This window comes from Haplochromis burtoni, unplaced genomic scaffold (assembly GCF_018398535.1).
Source record: "Haplochromis burtoni strain Fernald_Lab_line unplaced genomic scaffold, NCSU_Asbu1 Contig_317, whole genome shotgun sequence".
NCBI classification, from domain to species: domain Eukaryota; kingdom Metazoa; phylum Chordata; class Actinopteri; order Cichliformes; family Cichlidae; genus Haplochromis; species Haplochromis burtoni.
In genome coordinates this window covers 414,166-434,466 of record NW_024582678.1, presented here as the reverse complement: position 1 = coordinate 434,466, position 20,301 = coordinate 414,166, and the positions used below count along the sequence as shown (strand labels likewise).

Sequence of the window (20,301 nt, the reverse complement as noted above, 5' to 3'; positions counted from 1 at the left end):
CACACACACACACACACACACACACACACACACACACACACACACACACACACACAAGCTAGCCAAACGAGGAGATAGAAATCACTGACATCAACACGAGGAAGCTCCTGACTGTATGATATGTGTAAGGAAGGAGGCTGCGGACTCCAGGATGAGACAACGAACATCCACAAGTACATAAGGAAGATGGCCACGACCAACCGTGTGCTCAATGAATACCTCAGGCAGCAGAAACCCAAGAAAGAGTAGGAACCATCATGGAAAGACAGGCCGCTGCACACAATGTACCACTGGCAGATAGAGGAAGTGGCTGACATCAACAAATCCGACCAGTGGCTGGACAAAGCTGGAATGAAAGAGAGCACAGTAGCACTAATTATGGCAGCACATGAACAAGCTCTAAGTACAAGAGCCATACAGACTCCAGGTGCAGGCTGTACAAAGATGCCCCTGAGACAATCCAGCAAATAACAGCAGGGTGCAAGATGCTAGCAGGCAGGGCATACATGGAACACCATAACCAAGTGGCCGGCATAGTATACAGGAACATCTGTGCCGAGTATGGCCTGGAAGCCCTGAGATCAAAATGGGGGACGCCCCCTAGTGTGGTCGAGAATGGCCGTGCTAAGATCCTGTGGGACTTCCAGATACAGATGGACAAAATGGTGATGGCTAACCAACCGGACATAGTAGTGGTGGACAAGCAGAGGAAGAGGGCCGTAGTGATAGAGGTAGCAATACCGAAATACCGCAACATCAGGAAAAAGGAAGCTGGAGAAGTACCAAGGACTCATAGAAGAGCTTGAGAAGATGTGGAGGGTGAAGGTAACAAACCCCAGTCACCACTCACAACACTCAAACACAGTGTGCTTGTCAATAGCTTTTATTGTTGTTGACTCTTGTTCCAGACAGTTGTGATCGCTTGATGAGCTGCAGCTGGCACAGCCCCTCAAGCCAGCTGCACCACCTCTCCCCTGCTGCTGAGTCAAAGACCACAGCTCTGTCACACCATCCAATCCACACGTGCAAAGAAATCAAAGCACAGATGTCCATACATTATGTATAATATTGAGAAATGACACAGGGAAAAGTATTGAAGATAGGTAAGATAAGTGCAAAAAAAGCATGGACAGTCATGACACCAGCTAAAATCTATCAGTAATTAGAAAGCAATCCTGCTACCTAGTGCAAATTAATACCAGCTGGTTCAGTCCCAACTGATGGCCTATAAAAAGGTGTCTAATTATCAAGGAAACATCTCATGATTGGTAAAACACAATGAGGTTGCGCAAGACTATCATAGCCTTATTATTGCTAAATATACTGATGGCATTGGTTACAGGAGAATTTCTAAACTACTGAAGGTCTCAGTGAGCACTGTTGGGGCCATAAGTGAAAATAATATCATTTCACCATAAACCTGCCACGACCAGATGCTCCCTGCAAGATTTCAGACAGAGGAGTGAAAGGAATTGTCCAAAAGCTAAGGAATACTTGTGGAGAGCTGCTGAAACACCTGGAGTCAACAGGTACAATTGTTCAAAGGAAAGCAAGTAATGCACTCAAATGCCATGACCTGTATGCATAGCCAACATGCAAAACTCCAACACTGAAGAAAAAGCATGTTGAAGTTTGCTCAAGAAGATTTATGTTTGGAGGTCAAAAGGGACTGAAAACCGAAAACACCATACCAACAGCAAGGTTTGGAGGTGTAACATAATGGTGTGGGGCTATAAAGCAGGATGAATGGAAAAAATGTACTGAAACATTCTGCCATCCACAATGGCAATGATCCCAAACACAGAGCCACAGAAACACTAGATTGGCTTTCGAGAAAGAAAATGAAGCTGCTAGAATGGGGGGGTCAATATCTATGTCTAAATAAATAAATAAATCTGGGTAAATTCCCAGATGATTAAACATGCAACTATTTTGCTGGTAATACCTAAAATGAGTAAAGAAAATCAACAGCCTATTTATGCAAGATAATTCATAATTTTATTGGGGGGCTATATTGGTTGGGTCTGATTTTTGGGGGGACATAACCCTCCTAACCCCCTTGGAAATTACGCCCCTGGCTGAGAGTTCACAGAAGGGGCCCACTTCAGGATTTTTGAAGACAGTTTGTGTGGAAGAATAGGCCAAAATTAAACCCGAGCAAAGTCTGTAACTAGTTTCTCCATAGTGTCTTTAAGCTGTCAAAAGTATTAAATAAATTTCAGTATGAGCGCTCCGAGAGAGTCAAAAAGTGCTATATGACAAACAGTCCATTTACCATGTGTGTCATTTGTTTTTGTTTTTTTGTTTGTTTTGTTTTTTTGGATGGGTTTGTTATCGACATCTGGTGAGAATTTCATGTTGATAGCAAGTTTGAAAATATATTCACTGGTGACATGTTTATTACTTAATTTAACTGCTGTATGTATAGATGTGTATAGTGATTGAGAAAGGTAATCTCCAAGTTGTGACAGGCCTTGAAAAACTACAAACCATGATCACATAGTTTGCAGAATAACCTTTGGAGGCAACATTTTCTATATGAAAATACTGACAAACTCTTTTTTTTTTTTTTCTTCCCCCAGTTAAGTGAAGTTGACAGGCATTTATATACTCACAGCCCTCTTAAGATCATTTCAGTCAGGGTTAGGTCTGGACTGTGAAACATTTATTCTTTTCTTTTTCAGCCAGTCTATTGTAGATTTGCTCCTGTTATTGGAATCACTGTCTGAACACAGTACAGAGAAGCTAACTACACTCTACTCCCAGAGAGGTCAATTACCTTGTTAATAGTGTTACATCCTTATTGCACATGACTCTGGATGCTCCAGAGAATAGAGAGCCTCATATCATAAGTTGGATTCCATGGCGTAACTCTCAAACGTGCACTTTAACCCATAAATCTGACATTAAATGGCATCTCACTAATTTAGAAAATCTTCATTTAGCCTGAAAGAATTGTTTGTTACTCTATTTAAAGTCCTCCGTAAAGATGCTCCCAAGTCTCACAAATAACCAAATGTGACCTCCACCTCTGTTCTTTTAGGGTCTGTAACTTGAAATGTTTTCATAGTGTGAAGATAACATTTTGCATGGTTTAATTAAATACGTATACTAGTTCTTGTAGAAAAGGGATATGAGGTGGTACATCCCTATTCTCTTTTGAGGAATTTTGAATGTTCTCCATATACTGACAATGTTGTGGCTGCTGCTATTGTCATGCTAAACTTACGATGCTTTGTCTTTTGTTTTCTTTCTCAATCTGCAAAGCTATGATGTTTGCTGTGGGGGGGAAAAAGTCTTTCACATTTCTAAACGGTCCTTCTGTAACTGAACTGATATCAACAAGCACTTTAGATAATATTCCACAGGAACGTCCTTTATTGGTATGTTTGAGAGGATGACTTCAACTGAAACCCCCTGCAGTAATAGATAACACTGACAGGTTTTGCTTAGCTAGCATAGTTAACATTAACAATTTATTCTTTTTCTTTAAATCTGTATGAATAAAATGCTAAACTTGTTTATGAACATTTGAAGTGAAATAAAGAATGATTAGAAGACCCTTGAACAAAGTCTGCTGTCTGCTCCTTCTGATTCCCTGCTTTGATGGACAGTTAACCCATGAAGTGTGTTCTAAAACAAGGTGGCCATATCATCTATTTTTAAAATTGACCAGTGCACTGGTCACAGTAAAAAGTATAGCATTTGAAACACAGGAGAAGATGACTTGCACTGAAGTAACTTTATGCGCTTAACAATTTGAAAATTGTTCAAATGAAAAGTGACACACTAAATAACTTTCCATTTTAACAATTTTCAAATTGTTAAGCGCATAGTTATTTCAGTGTGACCAGTGCAGTACTGCACTGGTGTTTAAATGGGACCAGTGCCTCTGGGAGGCAGAGCCTTCAGTTTAAAGGCCCCTCTTCTATAGAACCAGCTTGCACTGGATGTTTCTTCTTCACTCACTATGTGTGAGACCTCTCTGCACTGAATCATACCTGTTATCATTCTCTGGCTCTTTTCCACAGCATGTCTTTCATCCAGTCTTCCTTTTCTCTCCCCAAACGGTTGTGGCAGATGGCCGCCCCTCCCTGAGCCTGGTTCTGATGGAGTTTTTCCTTCCCACTGTCGCCAAGTGCTTGCTCATAGATGGTCATGATTGTTGGGTTTTTCTCTGCATGTATTATTGTAGGGTCTACCTTACAATATCAAGTGCTTTGAGGAGACTGTTGTTGTGATTTGGTGCTGTATAAATAAAACTGAAATTGAACATACAGTTCAATCCAGTATTCATACAATGGGGATGTAGTTCTTTGCTGCCTGAATTTGCTTTCTGTCTGCCCATGAAAATTTATCAAGCAAATGTCCAATTACATTTGGGCCTGTGTGTTATATATGTGTAATTTAATTTTAGAGTTAAACCCATAAACTGCTTGATTAAATATTTGTTCCTACTCAAATAATTGCATTATGCAAGATATGTGAATGCAGGAAAAAACGAAAAACCAACCACACACACACACACACTTACAAAACACTGGTGAATATTTAATATGAGAACATCTGTTTGTCATTCAAAAAACCTTTCCACAAAATCATTATCATCATCAGTGTGCATGCAGGAGCTCCAGACATTACATCATGAAAGGCATCAATTTTTTGCACCCCCAACACACATACGTTACAAAAAAATAAAAAATAAAAATCGGGCTGCTGGCTGCAGTGGGTAATTTCAAACTATACACAACACAAACACCTTCAACCACAAACTACACAGTCAATTTCAGTCCACCAATCTCCAAGTTCCACAGGGATAATCAAGACACCCTAACCTGATGTCCTATATCTACTAAACCCGAATGTTCTTTTTTGTATTTAAAAACATGCTTTACATTTTTCTAGTTAAAAAAAAACCAATAGACAACCATGTACAGGTAACAAGTGTTTATAGATGGATGTATAAAAAACATTTTACTTGTAGGGCCACCAGTGTGCAGCAGATTTTACTCATTCAAATCCTGAGATTCTGCTTCCAAAAGAAAAAAAAAGAAAAAAAAAGAAAGAAAAAGGAAAAAAAGTGTTAATTATATTTTTCTAACAACACAGCAGGACGCATGTCCTGCAGCTGTTTTAACATCAGGTCAGAGACAGACGATGAAAAGGCCGTGTCCAGGTATATTTTCACCTTGCTCAGTGATTTCAGATTCTGACGGTTGCTGAACCTGACACAGTTGCCTTTGGTGCTCAGGCTGAACGGATGCCTGCACTTTACTGCCTCCGAGACATTCCTCATCAACGGGTGCTCGGATTTATTCGACTGTTCTAGGAATTTTAAGAAGGACATTTCAAATCCCATTGGTTTAAAAGAAGCCAGCGGCACGCTCTGCTCAGTCCTCTCCTCCTGCATTACAGCGGGACATGAGACAGCAGCTTCATTGTCCCGGCTGCAAACCACGTCCGCCTTGGTTGGATGTGGAATCTTCTTGCGTTTCACAATTTTTTCAATGTATTTTCGTGGACGCCCTCGCTTGCGTTTGAGTATCACAGAACCATCAGAGATGCCATCATTTGATAATTTGCTGTCAAACAATGCTACAGGGATCCCTGCTGCAGCCCTTCTGCGTAGGATCGGCTTTGAGCATCCATACTCTCTACCCTCCAGGCTGGCGTCTGCAGCCGTCTCGACGTCTGACATGTCTGAGGTATTGTCAGATTTGGAGTCGTCACTCCTGATTGAGCGACACTTCTGCCGCGGAAACTTTTTGCAGAAGATAAAATGACTTCTGTGCTGTTCCAGGTACTTTTCTGAAAGTCCGTGGCCAATGTAATGCTTCATTATACTCCGCTCTGACTTCATTACAGACTCGCAGCCTTTGATCATACAGGGGTACTGCAGAGGTAATTTCTTCGTGCACAAAGCAGACGCCTCCAGTTTAGATTTCAGTGAGGGTTTTCCATATTTAACCCAGTGATTGTTCTTTGACTTGCTAGCCCTCTTTGTGTCACTTGCTCTCAAAAACTTTTTATTCGTTTCAATGTTTTCTTTCCCATTACTTGTCTTAGTAATTTGATAATGCAAAGTCTTTGAAGTCTGTTTTGTGCCATCTTTTATTTGTTGACTCTTTAATTTAGACTGGTGCAGATCCTGATGCTTTTTCATCATATGTCTGATCAGATTTGACTTTGTGGCATATGAACGGTCACAGCCTTCAATTTCACACTTGAAAGAACCATTTAAATGTTCTGGTTTGGCCAGCTTTATATCTTTGTGCTCACCTTTGATGTGAGCTACGTAACTCCTGAAAGCAGTGAAGGATTCCTTACATCCTTGATGGCCACAAGCAAACTTGCCAAGCCTGACGCTGGACAACAGACTGCCGACTTTATCTAGACTAAATTCGTGGAGCTGGACATAATGCTGAAAGAGGTTGGGTACTTGTTGGAAAACACGGGAGCAGTCTTTGACTTGGCATCTGAACTCAGAAACCTGAGGGAACTCTGCCTCTGGCTCATCCTCGTGGTCCAGTTCATTTGCAGCCTCAGACTGGTCTTGCTCTTTGTTTACCTCCAGTGCCGACAGGGCAGACTGGTGAACAGCCCTGTAGTGGAGGATCAGATTGTGCTGGATAGTAAAAGCTGCCACGCAGCCTTGATGAACACAGCAATATGGTCTGTATGGACTCATTGCATCACCTAACTTGGGCTTCCTCTCTTTAGTCTTCTTTGTAACATCTATACTCGGCTGAACTATTGAGTGCCTATTGAAAGCTGAATGCTTGTTGGAGGACTGTGGCTCCTTAGCCTGAGCTGTGCCCAAGAGAGCCTGGGTGAGCAAAGGTGACACTGTAGGTAAGGAGTCGCCAACCACTGGATGCTGAAAAGGCAAGTTTCTTTGCTGTTCATGTAACCATTGTTCTGCTGCTTTTACTGACGGGAAGGATGTAGTTGAAGTCTGTGCCTGTCTCGAAGGAGTCACTGGTTGGTTATGCGTGTGAGCTGCTTGCAAAGGACAGATCACTGTGGAGCGAATGTCTTGCTGAAACTTGTTATTTGTTATCACTGTGTTAGTGCAGGGCCCCAGCACCTGTGATGGGTAATCCCGTTGTGTGGCATCTTTGAGCGGACACATATGTGTCCCGTTCTCCACTGTCGTGTTGTACCGAGCCTCTGGAGCAGAGTTTATACCCACAGGTTGGTTTTGAATAGCAGCGGACGCAGCATCTTTGGCCAGCCTGCGCTTCAAATCTAAATCCGCAATTTCTTTAGCTGATAATTTGTGAGCTGAGTGGTAGTGAGCTCTGAGGTTTGAGTTTCGAGTGAATGCCTTACTACATTTCTGACATTTAAAAGGAGCATATAGGCCATATCGTTTTTTAACCACATTCACCATCTCAATTGTGTAGCTGTGGGTTTTTGAGAGGTGTTTCCACAGTGCTTCACTGGAAATGGAACTAAAGGTGCAGTCCTCCTTCTCACAAGCAAATGGCTTAATCAAGGCTGATGAAATTGACTTACGCGATTTGACTTTTGCACATTTGGTCTGGTTGTTTGCAGCTTGCTGCACAGAAACATTTGACATTTGATCAGCAACTTCTCTGACCAAGTTGAGCCTTTCAAATGCACTCTGAATTTCAGTCATGTACTGCTGTTGGCTGGCTGACAGTTGGTATGGTTCAGGCTCTGGATCATTTGCCACAATGACTCTGGGACTTGGTACCTCCTGTTGTGGTATAACAGTATCTCTGAAACAAGTGAAACTTTGTGTGTTCAGCAATAGTTCAATTTCATCAGAGGTCTGTGGCATAACTACAGAATTTTCTTCAAAAAATTGTCCTTGACTAATAAAATCTGTCTTTGCATCATTAGACAATGGATTATATCCAGAATTATTGGAAGAGGTACCTGCTGGATCGAGCGATATGGCTTTAGCATCAGCGTTGGAGGAGTTACACGTGCTGTTCCGACGCTGCAAGTCGCCAGCCAAAATCTGCTCACGCAGTCTCTTTTTAATGCCTTGGTCAAAAGCTTTTCTCTGCACCTCAATCTGACTGCTACTTATTGCTGCTGGACTAAGCTGATTTTCAGGTATCAGTGTGTGTGTCACTGAGTTTAAATCTGGATCTGGTGTGTGGATATTGTCAGACTGATATCCTTCATTGTGGATCTCCCCAGGAGTCTCGTTTTTAGGGGCAGATCTGGGGACAGCCGCAGAAGGGTTTTTTGTGAGGATTTGTGAAAACAGTGGGTCTGGGAATTCTGTTCCAGAAAATATATCCATACTTGGCTGAGGATAATGGGCTGAACTGTATGAGCATTCTTGCTTCACCTGAACATTTTCTGTGTGCTGTATTACTGAGCTACCTGTCAAACGCTCACCAGCTCCTAGGGGAACACAGGGGTTTTGGAACATTGTCTGTGGGGTAGGTGTGTGCACAAAGAGATCAGACATGTTGGATTCAGTCATAATTTGTTTAAGAATATCATCATTTGCCTCATTGCTGCCATATGTCTGCAAGTTATTTGGTGGATAATTACGAGTGGGGTAATCTTTTGTAGCTGCTGAAGATTGATGATGCTTCTCCTGGTACACAGCAGCAGGGTCATAAGAAAGTTGAGGGGTGCCAACTGTTTGTTCTGAATTAAGGTCAAGGAATGATCTTGGCAAATCTGCATTCAGTTCTGAATCACTGTAGGGTTTGCAAGTTGTTCGTTTGGACAAGTGGCCTCCGAGGGATTTAGGACTATCAAACTGTCTAAAACACCTCCGACAAACAAATTTCCCATCCTTAATAATCGCTGGCCATTTAATCCTTTTGTTTTTTCTGCGTCGCACCTCATCTTCGGCGACAATAGGGCCATCTATAGGTAGGACCGTACTACTCTTCTGGATTTCGTTGTTTGCAGAAGGAAAATTCATCTGTAGATGATTTTGCACAGTTTGTGTTTGTTCAGGTATCTTGGCACCAGGGGCTAAACTGCTTTGCATCTGTGACGAATATGATGGACAGGCATCAGTTTGTTCCAACACTTCCTTTGCACCATTCACGTACGAGGGACGAACTGGCTGGGGCCTACTGTTCTGTGGTGACTGCAAGGACTCTGCTGGTCTCTCCGTAACTGATCCCATCACAGAACAGGATGCGGCACCAAGCGACACAACAGAACTATTAGGAGTCATTTGCAGGTTCGCTTGCAGGCTAGGTGGATAGACTTGAGAAGAACCGCAGTTTTGAACTTGTTCACTTCCAGCAACTGGATGCCAACTGTGACTGCCTGAAGCTTGAGGGTGTTCAATTGTGGGATTTCTATTGCTCCCTAACTGAGAGAGAACAATGGGATTCAAAACATTTGCCATTAGCAGCGAACCATTATGGGTGAGGCCTGGTGAAGAAAGCGAGTGCAGGTCAGAATAGTTTAAACTGTTACCCATGTTGGTATAAGGTGATTGGATAACGTTCTGTCTCTGAACTCCATGAATTGTTACTCTACTGTTTTGCTGGTTCTGAAGCTGCGAGACTGAACTGAGATGCTCCACAGACGATTTGCTCCGTGCTGGAGCATAGGTTGTTTTGATGTTAGTTCGAGCAACTTTCCATTGCTCATAGAAATCTGGGTGAACCGCTTTCATGTGCTTGGTGACACTCCTGTAGGAGCTGTAATGCCTCGGACAGGTTTCTAATGCGCAGTGAAATCGCTCTTTCTGTTCTGGAGAGTTGTCCGCTCTGTTCCCAGCTAGCTGCTGAGGACTTACTGTTGGAGGGAGTGGCTGCAAAACTGCAGGCTCTACAGAGTTGTGAGGCAGCTGTACTGTTAAGCAGTTGCTAGTAGACTGTGGCTCTTGCTTTACTGGCAAATTTAAGTTAGAGTTGTAATTAACTGAATCAGTATTCTGAATATTAGAGAACATCTGCGGTTGGCTATGTAAGACATTATTTAAACTGGCTTCAAATGAAGGTACAGACTGATTCTGTTGGGGCGCTCTTTGATAATCAGACAAATTATCTCTATATCTTTGAGTTTCAGACAAGCTGGAACAGACAGACTGAATCACAGAATTGCTTAAATTGTGTGTATGACTGCTTGAAAAAGCTTTGTCTTCATGTTCGCTTGTATATTGTTTTAATGTGTCCACAGGTTCTTCTGAAGATGTCAGCAAAGTCTCAGTGGGTACCGGCAGCCGTCCACGATCTTGATCAACACTCTCAGTTTCAGTGCTCCAGTTCTCCTGTTGCATTTGCTCACCGAGTGAAGGGCTGGGTTGCCCATTTTGTAGGGTTTGTTCAGAGGACTGGTTTTCCTCTTCTTGAGTCACATGCCTGTCCTGGTGTAAATCCAGCTGCTGTTGTGAATGGAATACTTTTCCACAGTCCACAACTTTACAGGTAAACGTTTTATAATGCTGTGCCTCGTGGTCATACAGTTTGAAGGCTGCATTGAAAATTTTTCCACAGTTTGGAAACATGCATTTAGCTTTAAACACAGAATGTGTTTTCCTATGTATTAGGAGCTCAGTGTTGGACAAGAAACTTGCCTTGCAGTTCAACTGTATGCAGATGTAAGGTTTTACACCACAGTGGACCTGCAAGTGATCATTAAGATGAGTGACACTAATGAAGTGGCGACGGCAGTACTGGCAAACAACCTTTTTGCTCTGCATCTCAAGGAACGTCTTTGCTTCCTCATTATCCCCATGAGCTTTGACATGTGCAATAAGATTTTTGAAAAATTTGAAGCTCCTCCTGCATTTTCCAACAGGGCACATGTTGTCCTCACTACACTCCACATTAAGCCTAGGCCCACTGGTCTGACCCTTGTAAGCCAACCCCCCGTTACACCCTGAGGGGTCACCATTTACAGAAAGATTGTGCTGCGTTTTGGATTCAAAGGCTGCAATAACAGGGGCAGCTGTTTTGGGATTAGCCAGTTTTTTGCTTGTTTTCAGTGCAGTCAGCCTTTCCTTGCACGATTGTTTCACATGTGATGTTACATGGGGAATTAATGTGTCTTTTGAGGTAAATGTCTGAGCGCATATTGGGCAGGTGTACATTCCCTTGCTTAGATGAGTCTGTGCGTGTCGTACAATTCTATGGCCGAGAAACTCTTTGTCGCACAGCACACAGTACTGCATGTAGGCCTGCCAGTTTCTGAACCTGGCAGATATAAAACCTTTTTCTCTCAGTTTCTTCATTTCTCTGTTTTTCTGTTTCTTGTCTGTAACATCTTTGAGTTCGTAGGTGCCAGTAACTAAGTGGTCTGGAACATTATTAAACCCCCTTAGGCTCATGACGTCCTCTTCTTCAGGGCTCTCTGTATCATTCAGCAAATCAATCGACGACACTATGGAAGCTTCTTCGCCCATTAGTGCCAAGCAGTGACGCTTTAGCGCTTTCCAATCCCAAAATTCTGGGTCAAAGGACCACTGGGTTTTTAACACTAGCAAGAGTTCACATCGCAGCGAGTTGGGAACCAGCAAATCCTCCTCCTCTAGTTTTTGATCAGGTTCATTATAAAGAGTCTCCACAGCATAGTAAGACTCAACAGTGGGTTCTAGGAGGAACTCTGTCAGCTGACAGGCTCGCTTCACTTCCAAGTCAGATGGAAGCAAACAGGAAATTGTTTTACACACAGTGGCTTTACTGTTCCCATCACCTGATTCCATCTGTAGAGCCCTGATGCACATTTCGATGCACACTGGCAGGCCAACACGGTCAATCTGTGAAGGGGACAAACACACACACAAAAAAGCCAAATTATTTTAAGCATGTTTCAACTTATTCTGAACTGCTCTGGCTATATTAATAAAGAAGACCCATTTCATTAAAAAGACGTTATTTGGTTATTAAGTTACTACAATTGAAATGGACAAGGCCGGGGAATAGGAAAGAGATAGATGAAGAAGAGAGAAGTCGGGAGGAGGCTCAACAAAAAGACAAAAAGGAAAGAAAACAGAGGAAAAGAGACTAAAAATCCATGAGCACCACAGTAGGGAAACCACAGCAACAACCAACATAATAAATGTTGAATGCTACCGAGTGGCATACAGTACTAATAATGCATGTTTAGAGGCAGCAGCCAACCAAAACGGTGTGTGTCTGTGTAACCTGTTGGCTAAGATACAGTGTTGAAAGTTAGGCAGATCTAGTCCTCCTTTGTAGCATTTTCAAGATAATATGTGGGGGCTTACCTTTCCAAAGGAATTTAGAGACCTAAACCAGTCTGGTGATGGTTTACTCGGGATCATTAAAAACAAAATTGATTCTTGGCAAGACCATCATTTTTATTGAAGCGACCCTTCCCATGAAAGATATGGGTAGAGATTTCCATCTAGTGGGATGCAGTTTAATTTAGTTAAATCTGCAAGCTTAGGAGAGACATTAATACCTAAATATTCAAAATTTCCAGATAGCAGTGGGCTAGAAGAGGAATTATGGAAGGAGCAATTAATCAGAAGAACTGCAGATTTGAACCAGTTTATCGAATAATCTGAAACTTTTGAAAAAGAGTTAAATGCAGTATCTCAGGGAGAGCAGTTTATGAGTGTTGGGGGGAAAAAAGCAATACATCTGCATAAAGACAGATTTTATGTTCAACATTCTTCCATCTTATGCCCATAATCACTTTAGCCTGTCTAATTGCTGCTGCTAGTGGTTCGATAAAAATTGCAAACAGTGCAGGGGAGAGTGGGCATCTCTGCCAGGTGACATCTTCCAGCTTCTGCCAGGAGACAGAAGCTGGAAGATGTTTGGTCATTTGTCCTGCCACATGCTGTCGGGGTAGTATTTTGTGCCCAAAAACTACAACACACCATAATCCCCATTCCACAGACCTTTACACTGGGCACAACACAAGCAGACAAGTACAGTTCTCCTGGCGACTGCCAAACCCAGACTTGTCTGTTGGATTTCCAGAAAAGAAGCGTGGATTCATCACTCAATTCAATTTTATTTATAAAGCGCCAAATCACAACAGCAGTAACCTCAAGGTGCTTTATATTCTAAGGTAGACCCTACAATAATAATAATAATAATGATAATGATAAGAAATACTCAATGCATCATGGGAATCCCCAGCAGCCTACGCTTATTGCAGCATAATTAAGGGAGGATTCAGGGTCACCTGATCCAGCACTAACTATATGCTTTAGCAAAAAGAGAACATGCCTCCACTGTTGTAGAGTCCATTAACATTGCGCTTCTTGATGTAAAGCTTGGATGCAGCTGCTCGGCCGTGGAAACCCATTCAATGAAGCGCTCTACATACTGTTCTTTCAAACTGATCTGAAGGTCACATTAAGTTTGGAGTTCTGTTCTGACTGACTCTGCAGAAAGTTGGCAACCTATATGCTGACTGTGATTTTATGTGGCCTACCGCTTCATGGCAGAGTTGCTGTTGTTTCCAATCACTTCTACTTTGTTACAGTAACAGCTGACAGTGGAATATTTAGTAGCAATGACATTTCACGACTGGCCTTAGATTGGATTGCATATGAGACATCCTATCACGATACCAAGCTGGAATTCACTGAGCTTGTGAGAACCACCCGTTCTTTCACAAATGTTTGTAGATGCAGTCTGCATGCCTAAGTGCTTCATTCTACAAACGTGATCTGAACACCTGAACTCAATTTAAATGGGTGAGTGAACACTTTTGGCAATATGGTGTGGATAGCTCAAAGGCAAAAGATAACCGTTGCAGTCAATCATTGGGTCCAAATGTTTGAATATACTGAAGCAGATGACTTTCCACTAACCTCTGACTGAATGACCTTGATGAGGAACAGGATGTGGTACACAGTAATTGACAATAAAGACATCTGGCGACATCTGTCAAGAAAGGCCTGCTCTGATGGTTCCAATCGCTTCAGCAGCTTGCTCCAAAACAGTGTGAGTTCCCTGGTTAGAAGACAGACAACTTGCTCAATACTGATTACATCACCAACCTCCTAATACAGCGGTCTCCAACCTTTTTTGCGCCACGGACCGGTTTATGCTCGACAATATTTTCACGGACCGGCCTTGTCGCGTGTCGCGGATAAATACAACAAAATAAAACTAGTACCGGTACCGAAAAAAGAAGATTTATTCATAACACACGTGAAAAGACCCAGGAAAAGTGAGTTAACGATAAAAACGATAACAAAATAACGCTGAAAACCGATAAAAACCCTGAAAACCATACATTTCACACCTGAGCGTCAACTCTCGCGGCCCAGTACCGGTCCAAGGCCCGGGGGTTGGGGACCGCTGTCCTAATAGTACCCAACAATATGGAGGAAAAGAGAAGAAAAAAGTATGCCGATTCTATAACTTTACCTATTTTTCTAAAAAATTAAATAAAATAGTGGTCAGCATCAAATCAGAGAACTTTTCTTCTTACCAAGCACAGTATGTGTCTCCTTGGAGAAGCTGCCGGGTCAGGAAGGCCGAGCATAAACTGAAAGCTGCATTATCGTCTCCCTCAGACTCTAGGTTGCAAATCATCTCTAATGCATCACGGCAGTCCTCCTTTGAAAGCTTTACAGATAGAAACAACACATATTGAATCACTCAAGTGATGAAACCAATCGTTCAGTAATTTTGCAACCCTCCAATATCAAAGGTCTCAGAAACTTTTAAATGTTGCCTACCTATTACAAGAAAACATAAGAAGACAACACCACCAACAGAGTAAGGGCACAAATAAGGCTAGCAGCAAAGTGACATCATGATGTGCTAAGTTACCTTAATACAATGTTGCAAAAACATTATTTGCCCTTTTTTTGGGCATATTTGTTACACTTTAGTATCAGACAAAGATAACCTGACTAAATACATAATGCACTTTTATTTATGCCCCATAAACCTAATAAACCTCCAGCATTTGCAGGAACTGGCAATTACTCTTTCAAATCATTGTTGAGGAATTTTGTTCTACTGTTCTTTGCAGAATTGCTTTCATTTTCAGTCACTGAAGGGGTTTTGAGCATGAACTGTCTGTTTAAGGCCATGCCAAATCATCTCAACTGGGCTTACTGTGACTAGATTACTCCAAAACCTGCACTTTATTTTTCTGACTTGATGTGTTATAGATCATTGTTCTGATGCATAACCCAAGTGTGCTTGAGCTGCAGGGAACCAACCAGCTTAAGTTAGTGCTCTCTGTACAACTTTCCCCTTACCTTACACAAAATCTCAGTTTTCCCACTAAACCTACTTTTTCAAACAAACCCCCGATTCCTAACACACAAACACAAAGTCCAACAACACAACTGCTGGCCTGTGTAGGATAAACAACAGATGACAGATGAAACCCTCAGGTTGAAAGTCTATGAAAACATATAAAACTTAACCCGCTACTAAGTGTGACCACAGTACTTTATGCATAATTAAATAACCCAATGAAACTCACCTCCTCCATAAGCTGATTCTGCTCTGCAGTACCACAGAGGCACACAAGATACAGCTGCTTGAAGGATCCGTTCACTTGGAAGGCTGAGGACTGGCAGCAGGTCTTTGCCAGCAGTGCAGCCTTCTCTAGCTTCTTCTCCTTCATCAGCTGCTTCACCCTCATCCCCAACAGTACGATTCCCTCCTGTGCTAGGAATTCCTCAACTGAAACATTCAATATGCATTTTTTAAAAATTCATGTTAAGTATCTGAAAATTATTTTTTATTTATTTATTTTTTTTAAATGGAAGTGCTCAACAATTTTCTTCCCAGTAAAATCTTAAACACAGTATTGCTAATGCTGAGGCTGCATAAAATCTACTTTAAACCCTTTTCACTTATTGTACTTGAAGACATGCAACATAGGGTCTAACCAGATCCTCTTACCGGTATTGTGATTAATTGGGCCTCCAGCGACAGTGAGGAATCTTAAAGTCATTTGTAACCAGGAAATGTCCTTTACCTCTCATATTAAACAAAACAGACTACACACTTTCATCTGAGCAATACTGTCAAAATTTGGAGCTTCCTGTCGCAATGACGCAGAAGAAGTAGTCATACTTCCAGGCTCGACTAATGCACAAGAAGTTGACAACAAGTTCCAAACAGCACTTCCGTCAGCATGCACCTTATGCATGGAGAGATTTAGAGCACAGGACGGGAGGTAGAGTATTCACCTGTTCTTTTAAGATCCTACTTCAATTTTCTTTTTGGTGAAGCTTATTGTTTGGAGTTGGTGAAGCACCAGTCACTAACTTAAGTCTGATCTCTGCTGTGCTTACGTTGTTGCAATAAATGGCTGCCCCTCGCTGGGCTTGGATCTGATGAGTTGAAGTTACTCAAATTACTGAATTCTCCAGAGGAACCCACCTGAGGGATTAATAAAATTTTATCTACTCTCTAATTTGAATTGAAAAATAAGAACTGAGGTTGTGAACTTCAAGTTTTACTGTTCAATCACTGCTCCAAACATATTTAACAGGAAATATTTTGTTATTCCTTCTGACATTTTGTTACTTTTTTAATTTAACCTGCAGTGTTAATCACTCTGACCATTATTTCAGTTCTATAAAGCACACTATGTTTTCAAAGGTGCTGCACAAAGCACATTATTGTTATTTTTACTAGTATTTAATTAAAAGCACAGGATCTTTCCAAATAACAACACAATGTGAAAAAGAGGCCTGCACTCACCTTGTTCTGTGGGAAGGTTTTCATTGGACAGAAGGCCTTGCAGCGTCCTGTTGGACCAAACACCGTCATACTTGCCCAAAGCAGACAACGGGGACAGCTGAGTGATTCCATTCTGTTTAAGATTGCTGTGAGCAAACTGTACACAACAGGAAAACTCCATGAGGTCTGAATGTGAGTAGCAAAAGCATGCTTATGAAGTCCAGCTTAGAGCCGACATTTTGAATACTTTATTTGGAAAGCTGAAATCTTCTTTACCTGAACACATGACTTCAACTCGTTCCATGCGGCATGTGGAATGTCCTTCAGTGAGAGTAAAAGCTCGAGGAAACTCCTGTAGATCGAACCACAGAAACAGCAAACTGACCTCTGATGGACTGATTTTACAGGAAAATGTGTAACTCAACGTTGTTACAGGACAGTATCCAACAAACGTTCCATGAATGTAAAGTGTGTATGTGCAGTTATACTTACAGTGAGAGTCTCTCAGCTACAAGAGAAACATTTTCACACTGCAGAGAGAGGTATGGAGAGGCATGGGCATAATTCACCAGGGCCTCCGTGTACACTTTCACCAGAGGCAAAGGCTCCTCCTCCACCCTCCACCGACCTGCATACTCCAACAATGTCTGCAAGGGGAACCAAAGTCACTCACTTAGCAACAATGGAAAAACAACAAAAAAAACAACAACAAAAATAACAAAACCTACCAGCAGTTTGAAAACAGGCAGTCCATTCACTACAGTTTAATTCTAATTGTGTGAGGCATTCACACTATAGTGATCCTGTTTCTCTTTATTCTTCCACCTTATTCTAGTTGCTCAGACCTTGGTTGGTTAACTACTCACTCAGTTTTCATCCGATTTTCACCATTCAAACTTTAAACTGTTCTGCTCCTTCTGCTAATGCCTGCTATATCTTTTGGTGCTCATAACTTTTATACTTTTTGAGCTATTAAGCTTTTTATGCCATTTTTGGCCCATTTTGCTGAATGGGACCACATTATCAGTGTGATCACCAGCTTTGCTTGCCAGGCTGAGCGATGTTTTAGCTCGGTGAGATGAGCAGCCGTTCTCAGAACAGGAGGCCTGGGTTCGAATCCCGCTTATGACAAAAAAAAATTTCAGTTAACAGTTCAACTGTTTTAACTCTTTTCAACACAAATTACAGCTTTTTCACCTATTTCCAGTAGAATTTTAAGTTTTTCACTACTTTTCAGCACAAATTCTGCTGATTCACCTGTTTTCAGCGCAAAGTTCTGCTTCTTAACCTCTTTTCAGCACAAATCTCAGCCTCTTCAACTCTATTCAGCACAAATTTCAGTTTCTTCTCCTCCTTTCAGCAAATTTCAGCTTCTGCTCCACAGTGCACATTTTTTCTCTCATCATATCTTTGTTTTGGACCAGAACTGGTTTGGCTCAGTGGGTTGAGCAGCTGCCATGAGACGCGGCGGTAAAGGTTCGAACCCTACCTGTGATGGTTGCCACACATCTTTCCCGCTTGCATGCACTCTGCTTTCTTGACACTCTTCAGTGTACCCTTTCACACACAGCCATCTTCAGCAAGCACTTCTGCTTCTACACCTCTTTTCAGCTGTTTTCAGCAGATTCCACTACACGGCATTCACACTGCATTTTCGCAGGAAATGCAGCTTTTTCTAGAGACAATAATATTACAACAGGTGTTTAAATAAAGTATTCCTCATCTTCCCGTCTCATTTTCCTGCAGGGAAGACAGGCAGGCTTCAGGATAATGGCCCAAAAGCCTACCTGTCACAGACAATGTGATAGAGGAACCTTGAAACGAGAGTTAAGCAAAACAAAAAGATTTCTGACATGATGACAGGCTTCCATCCTTATGTACAACACCTGATACCAGCAGGCAACAGTGCAAACCACTGAGCGACCAGCAGCACTTGTTATTGTAATCAACTGCTTCAGCGAAATCCAATTTTAGTGTACTCATTTAACAGAATACACTAGGGCTGTGCGATATGACCAAAATCTCATATCCCGATAAAGACATTCTATCGTCCGATAACGATATAAATCACAAAAATGTAACATTTTCTGTAAATTCTGTGAATCTCGGGCAGCTCGACTTGCGTGAAGTGTTTCCAGCTGCGCGTCATGTAGCTGGAGTCGAGTGTTTTAACCGATGCATGAAACGATACATTTTTAGACATAAGTTGTAACGGCCGCCGTTTTCTTTGTGAGTATTTATTACACGGCGTGCTGCGGGGAAAAGCCTGTTCTAACGTTTGAGTCTAAGGTTTATTTTTTAGCACCTGGCGGCTCTTTTTTACTTCTCATCCGTAAATAATCTGCTCTTTCACGTGATTCAGTTTATTTTGAAAAGTCTCAACAGGAACTTGAGCTTTATTGTGAAAGGTTTATCTGGAACATAAACAAGCGGACACGCTTTCACCGTCGTTGTTGCTAACGACAACACATAAAAACAGGCGCTTGTCTGTCTGTAGTGTGGTTATATTAAATATAAGAGAAAGAGAGAAAGAAGAAATTAATATAACCACTACAGTGACCATCAAAATAATGAAAAAATATTGCCGTAAACAGTTTATTTTGCAACACCACGAAACAAACGATAGCGTAAAATGAAACGACAGACGTTTTTATATCGTCATCCGATATATATCGTTATATCGAACAGCCCTAGAATACACATTTAGAGGTTTTACTAGTTTTACAAATGATTTAAATCATGATCTCACAGCTAGCTACAATAAAATAAGAAAAACATTTTATTAAATGAATGTAAAAGTAGAAAAGTTCAAACTTATCATCTCATCCACATCGGCCTACAGCCTTTCTGTCACCTCAGTCTGCAGCGCTTTCCATGTGCAGCTCTACTTTCAGGCCAGAAAGCGTCTGAATTTTATATAGCAAAGTTTGACAGCACCAACAAGGTGATTCACAGATAGCTACCGAGAAAAACTTAGTCTGCCTTGTGTTCAAAGGGGGTATCTTTGCTGTAGGGACCTTCACAGCAGCAACAACTTATTACTGACTAGCTGACAAAGCTTTGTTAAATAAACAAGCTGTGGTTGTTCTTGACCAGTAGTTTTTATAGACACTATTTAGGTCTATTAAAGGTCTAGTGTTGACCACAGAAAGAGACATACTGTGACAGTATCATCATTTGTGAAAAACCTCTGCTTGCAACTGAAGGTTAAAAAATGGGTTCAATTCATTCAGATTTTTTTGTATTCACAGTAGAAAAAAAAAAATGTAGAAGTTGATTTGAGTTAGTACACCAGTGCAATTTTAAGCACGATCTGGTTGAAAATAACAGTATTTGGAGGTAATTTACCCTTTTCTCTGATCAACATTTTGTGCTGCTGAAAACAGGCGTTATGATGGTGTAGATGTCAATAATAATTCATTGTCCAAAATAACAACCCTCAGGTCAAAGGCTCACAGTTTTACAAGTGGCTTATGAAAAAAAATGTTTGTCATATTTTAAATATGAATGCAATCTAATTAACAAAATGCATTATTTCAGTTTTAATCTGAAATATTTAACAGAACTTTCAAATAATATGATCTAGTACAGCGGTCCCCAACCCCGGTACCGGTCCGTGAGTCGTTTAGTACCGTGCCGCGAGAGTTCAGGCTTGGGTGTGAAATTTATGGCTTTCTGGGTTTTTAATATACATTTTTTT

At 41.5% G+C, this 20,301-nt stretch overlaps 1 protein-coding gene across 1 annotated transcript in view; it reads right to left on the bottom strand.

Moving 5' to 3' along the window:
* Positions 1-4,530: 4,530 nt before the first annotated feature.
* znf292b (zinc finger protein 292b) overlaps positions 4,531-20,301 on the bottom strand; it is a 25,508-nt gene continuing 9,737 nt past the window's right edge. Inside the window, exons 2-8 of the mRNA XM_005942100.3 lie at positions 17,094-17,248; positions 16,878-16,953; positions 16,623-16,758; positions 15,391-15,593; positions 14,380-14,516; positions 13,754-13,895; positions 4,531-11,716 (exon numbers count right to left, since the gene is read on the bottom strand). Of these exons, the coding sequence (XP_005942162.1) occupies positions 5,084-11,716; positions 13,754-13,895; positions 14,380-14,516; positions 15,391-15,593; positions 16,623-16,758; positions 16,878-16,953; positions 17,094-17,248 (7,482 nt within the window). The 3' untranslated portion in view covers positions 4,531-5,083. The remainder of the gene's footprint in view (positions 11,717-13,753; positions 13,896-14,379; positions 14,517-15,390; positions 15,594-16,622; positions 16,759-16,877; positions 16,954-17,093; positions 17,249-20,301) is intronic.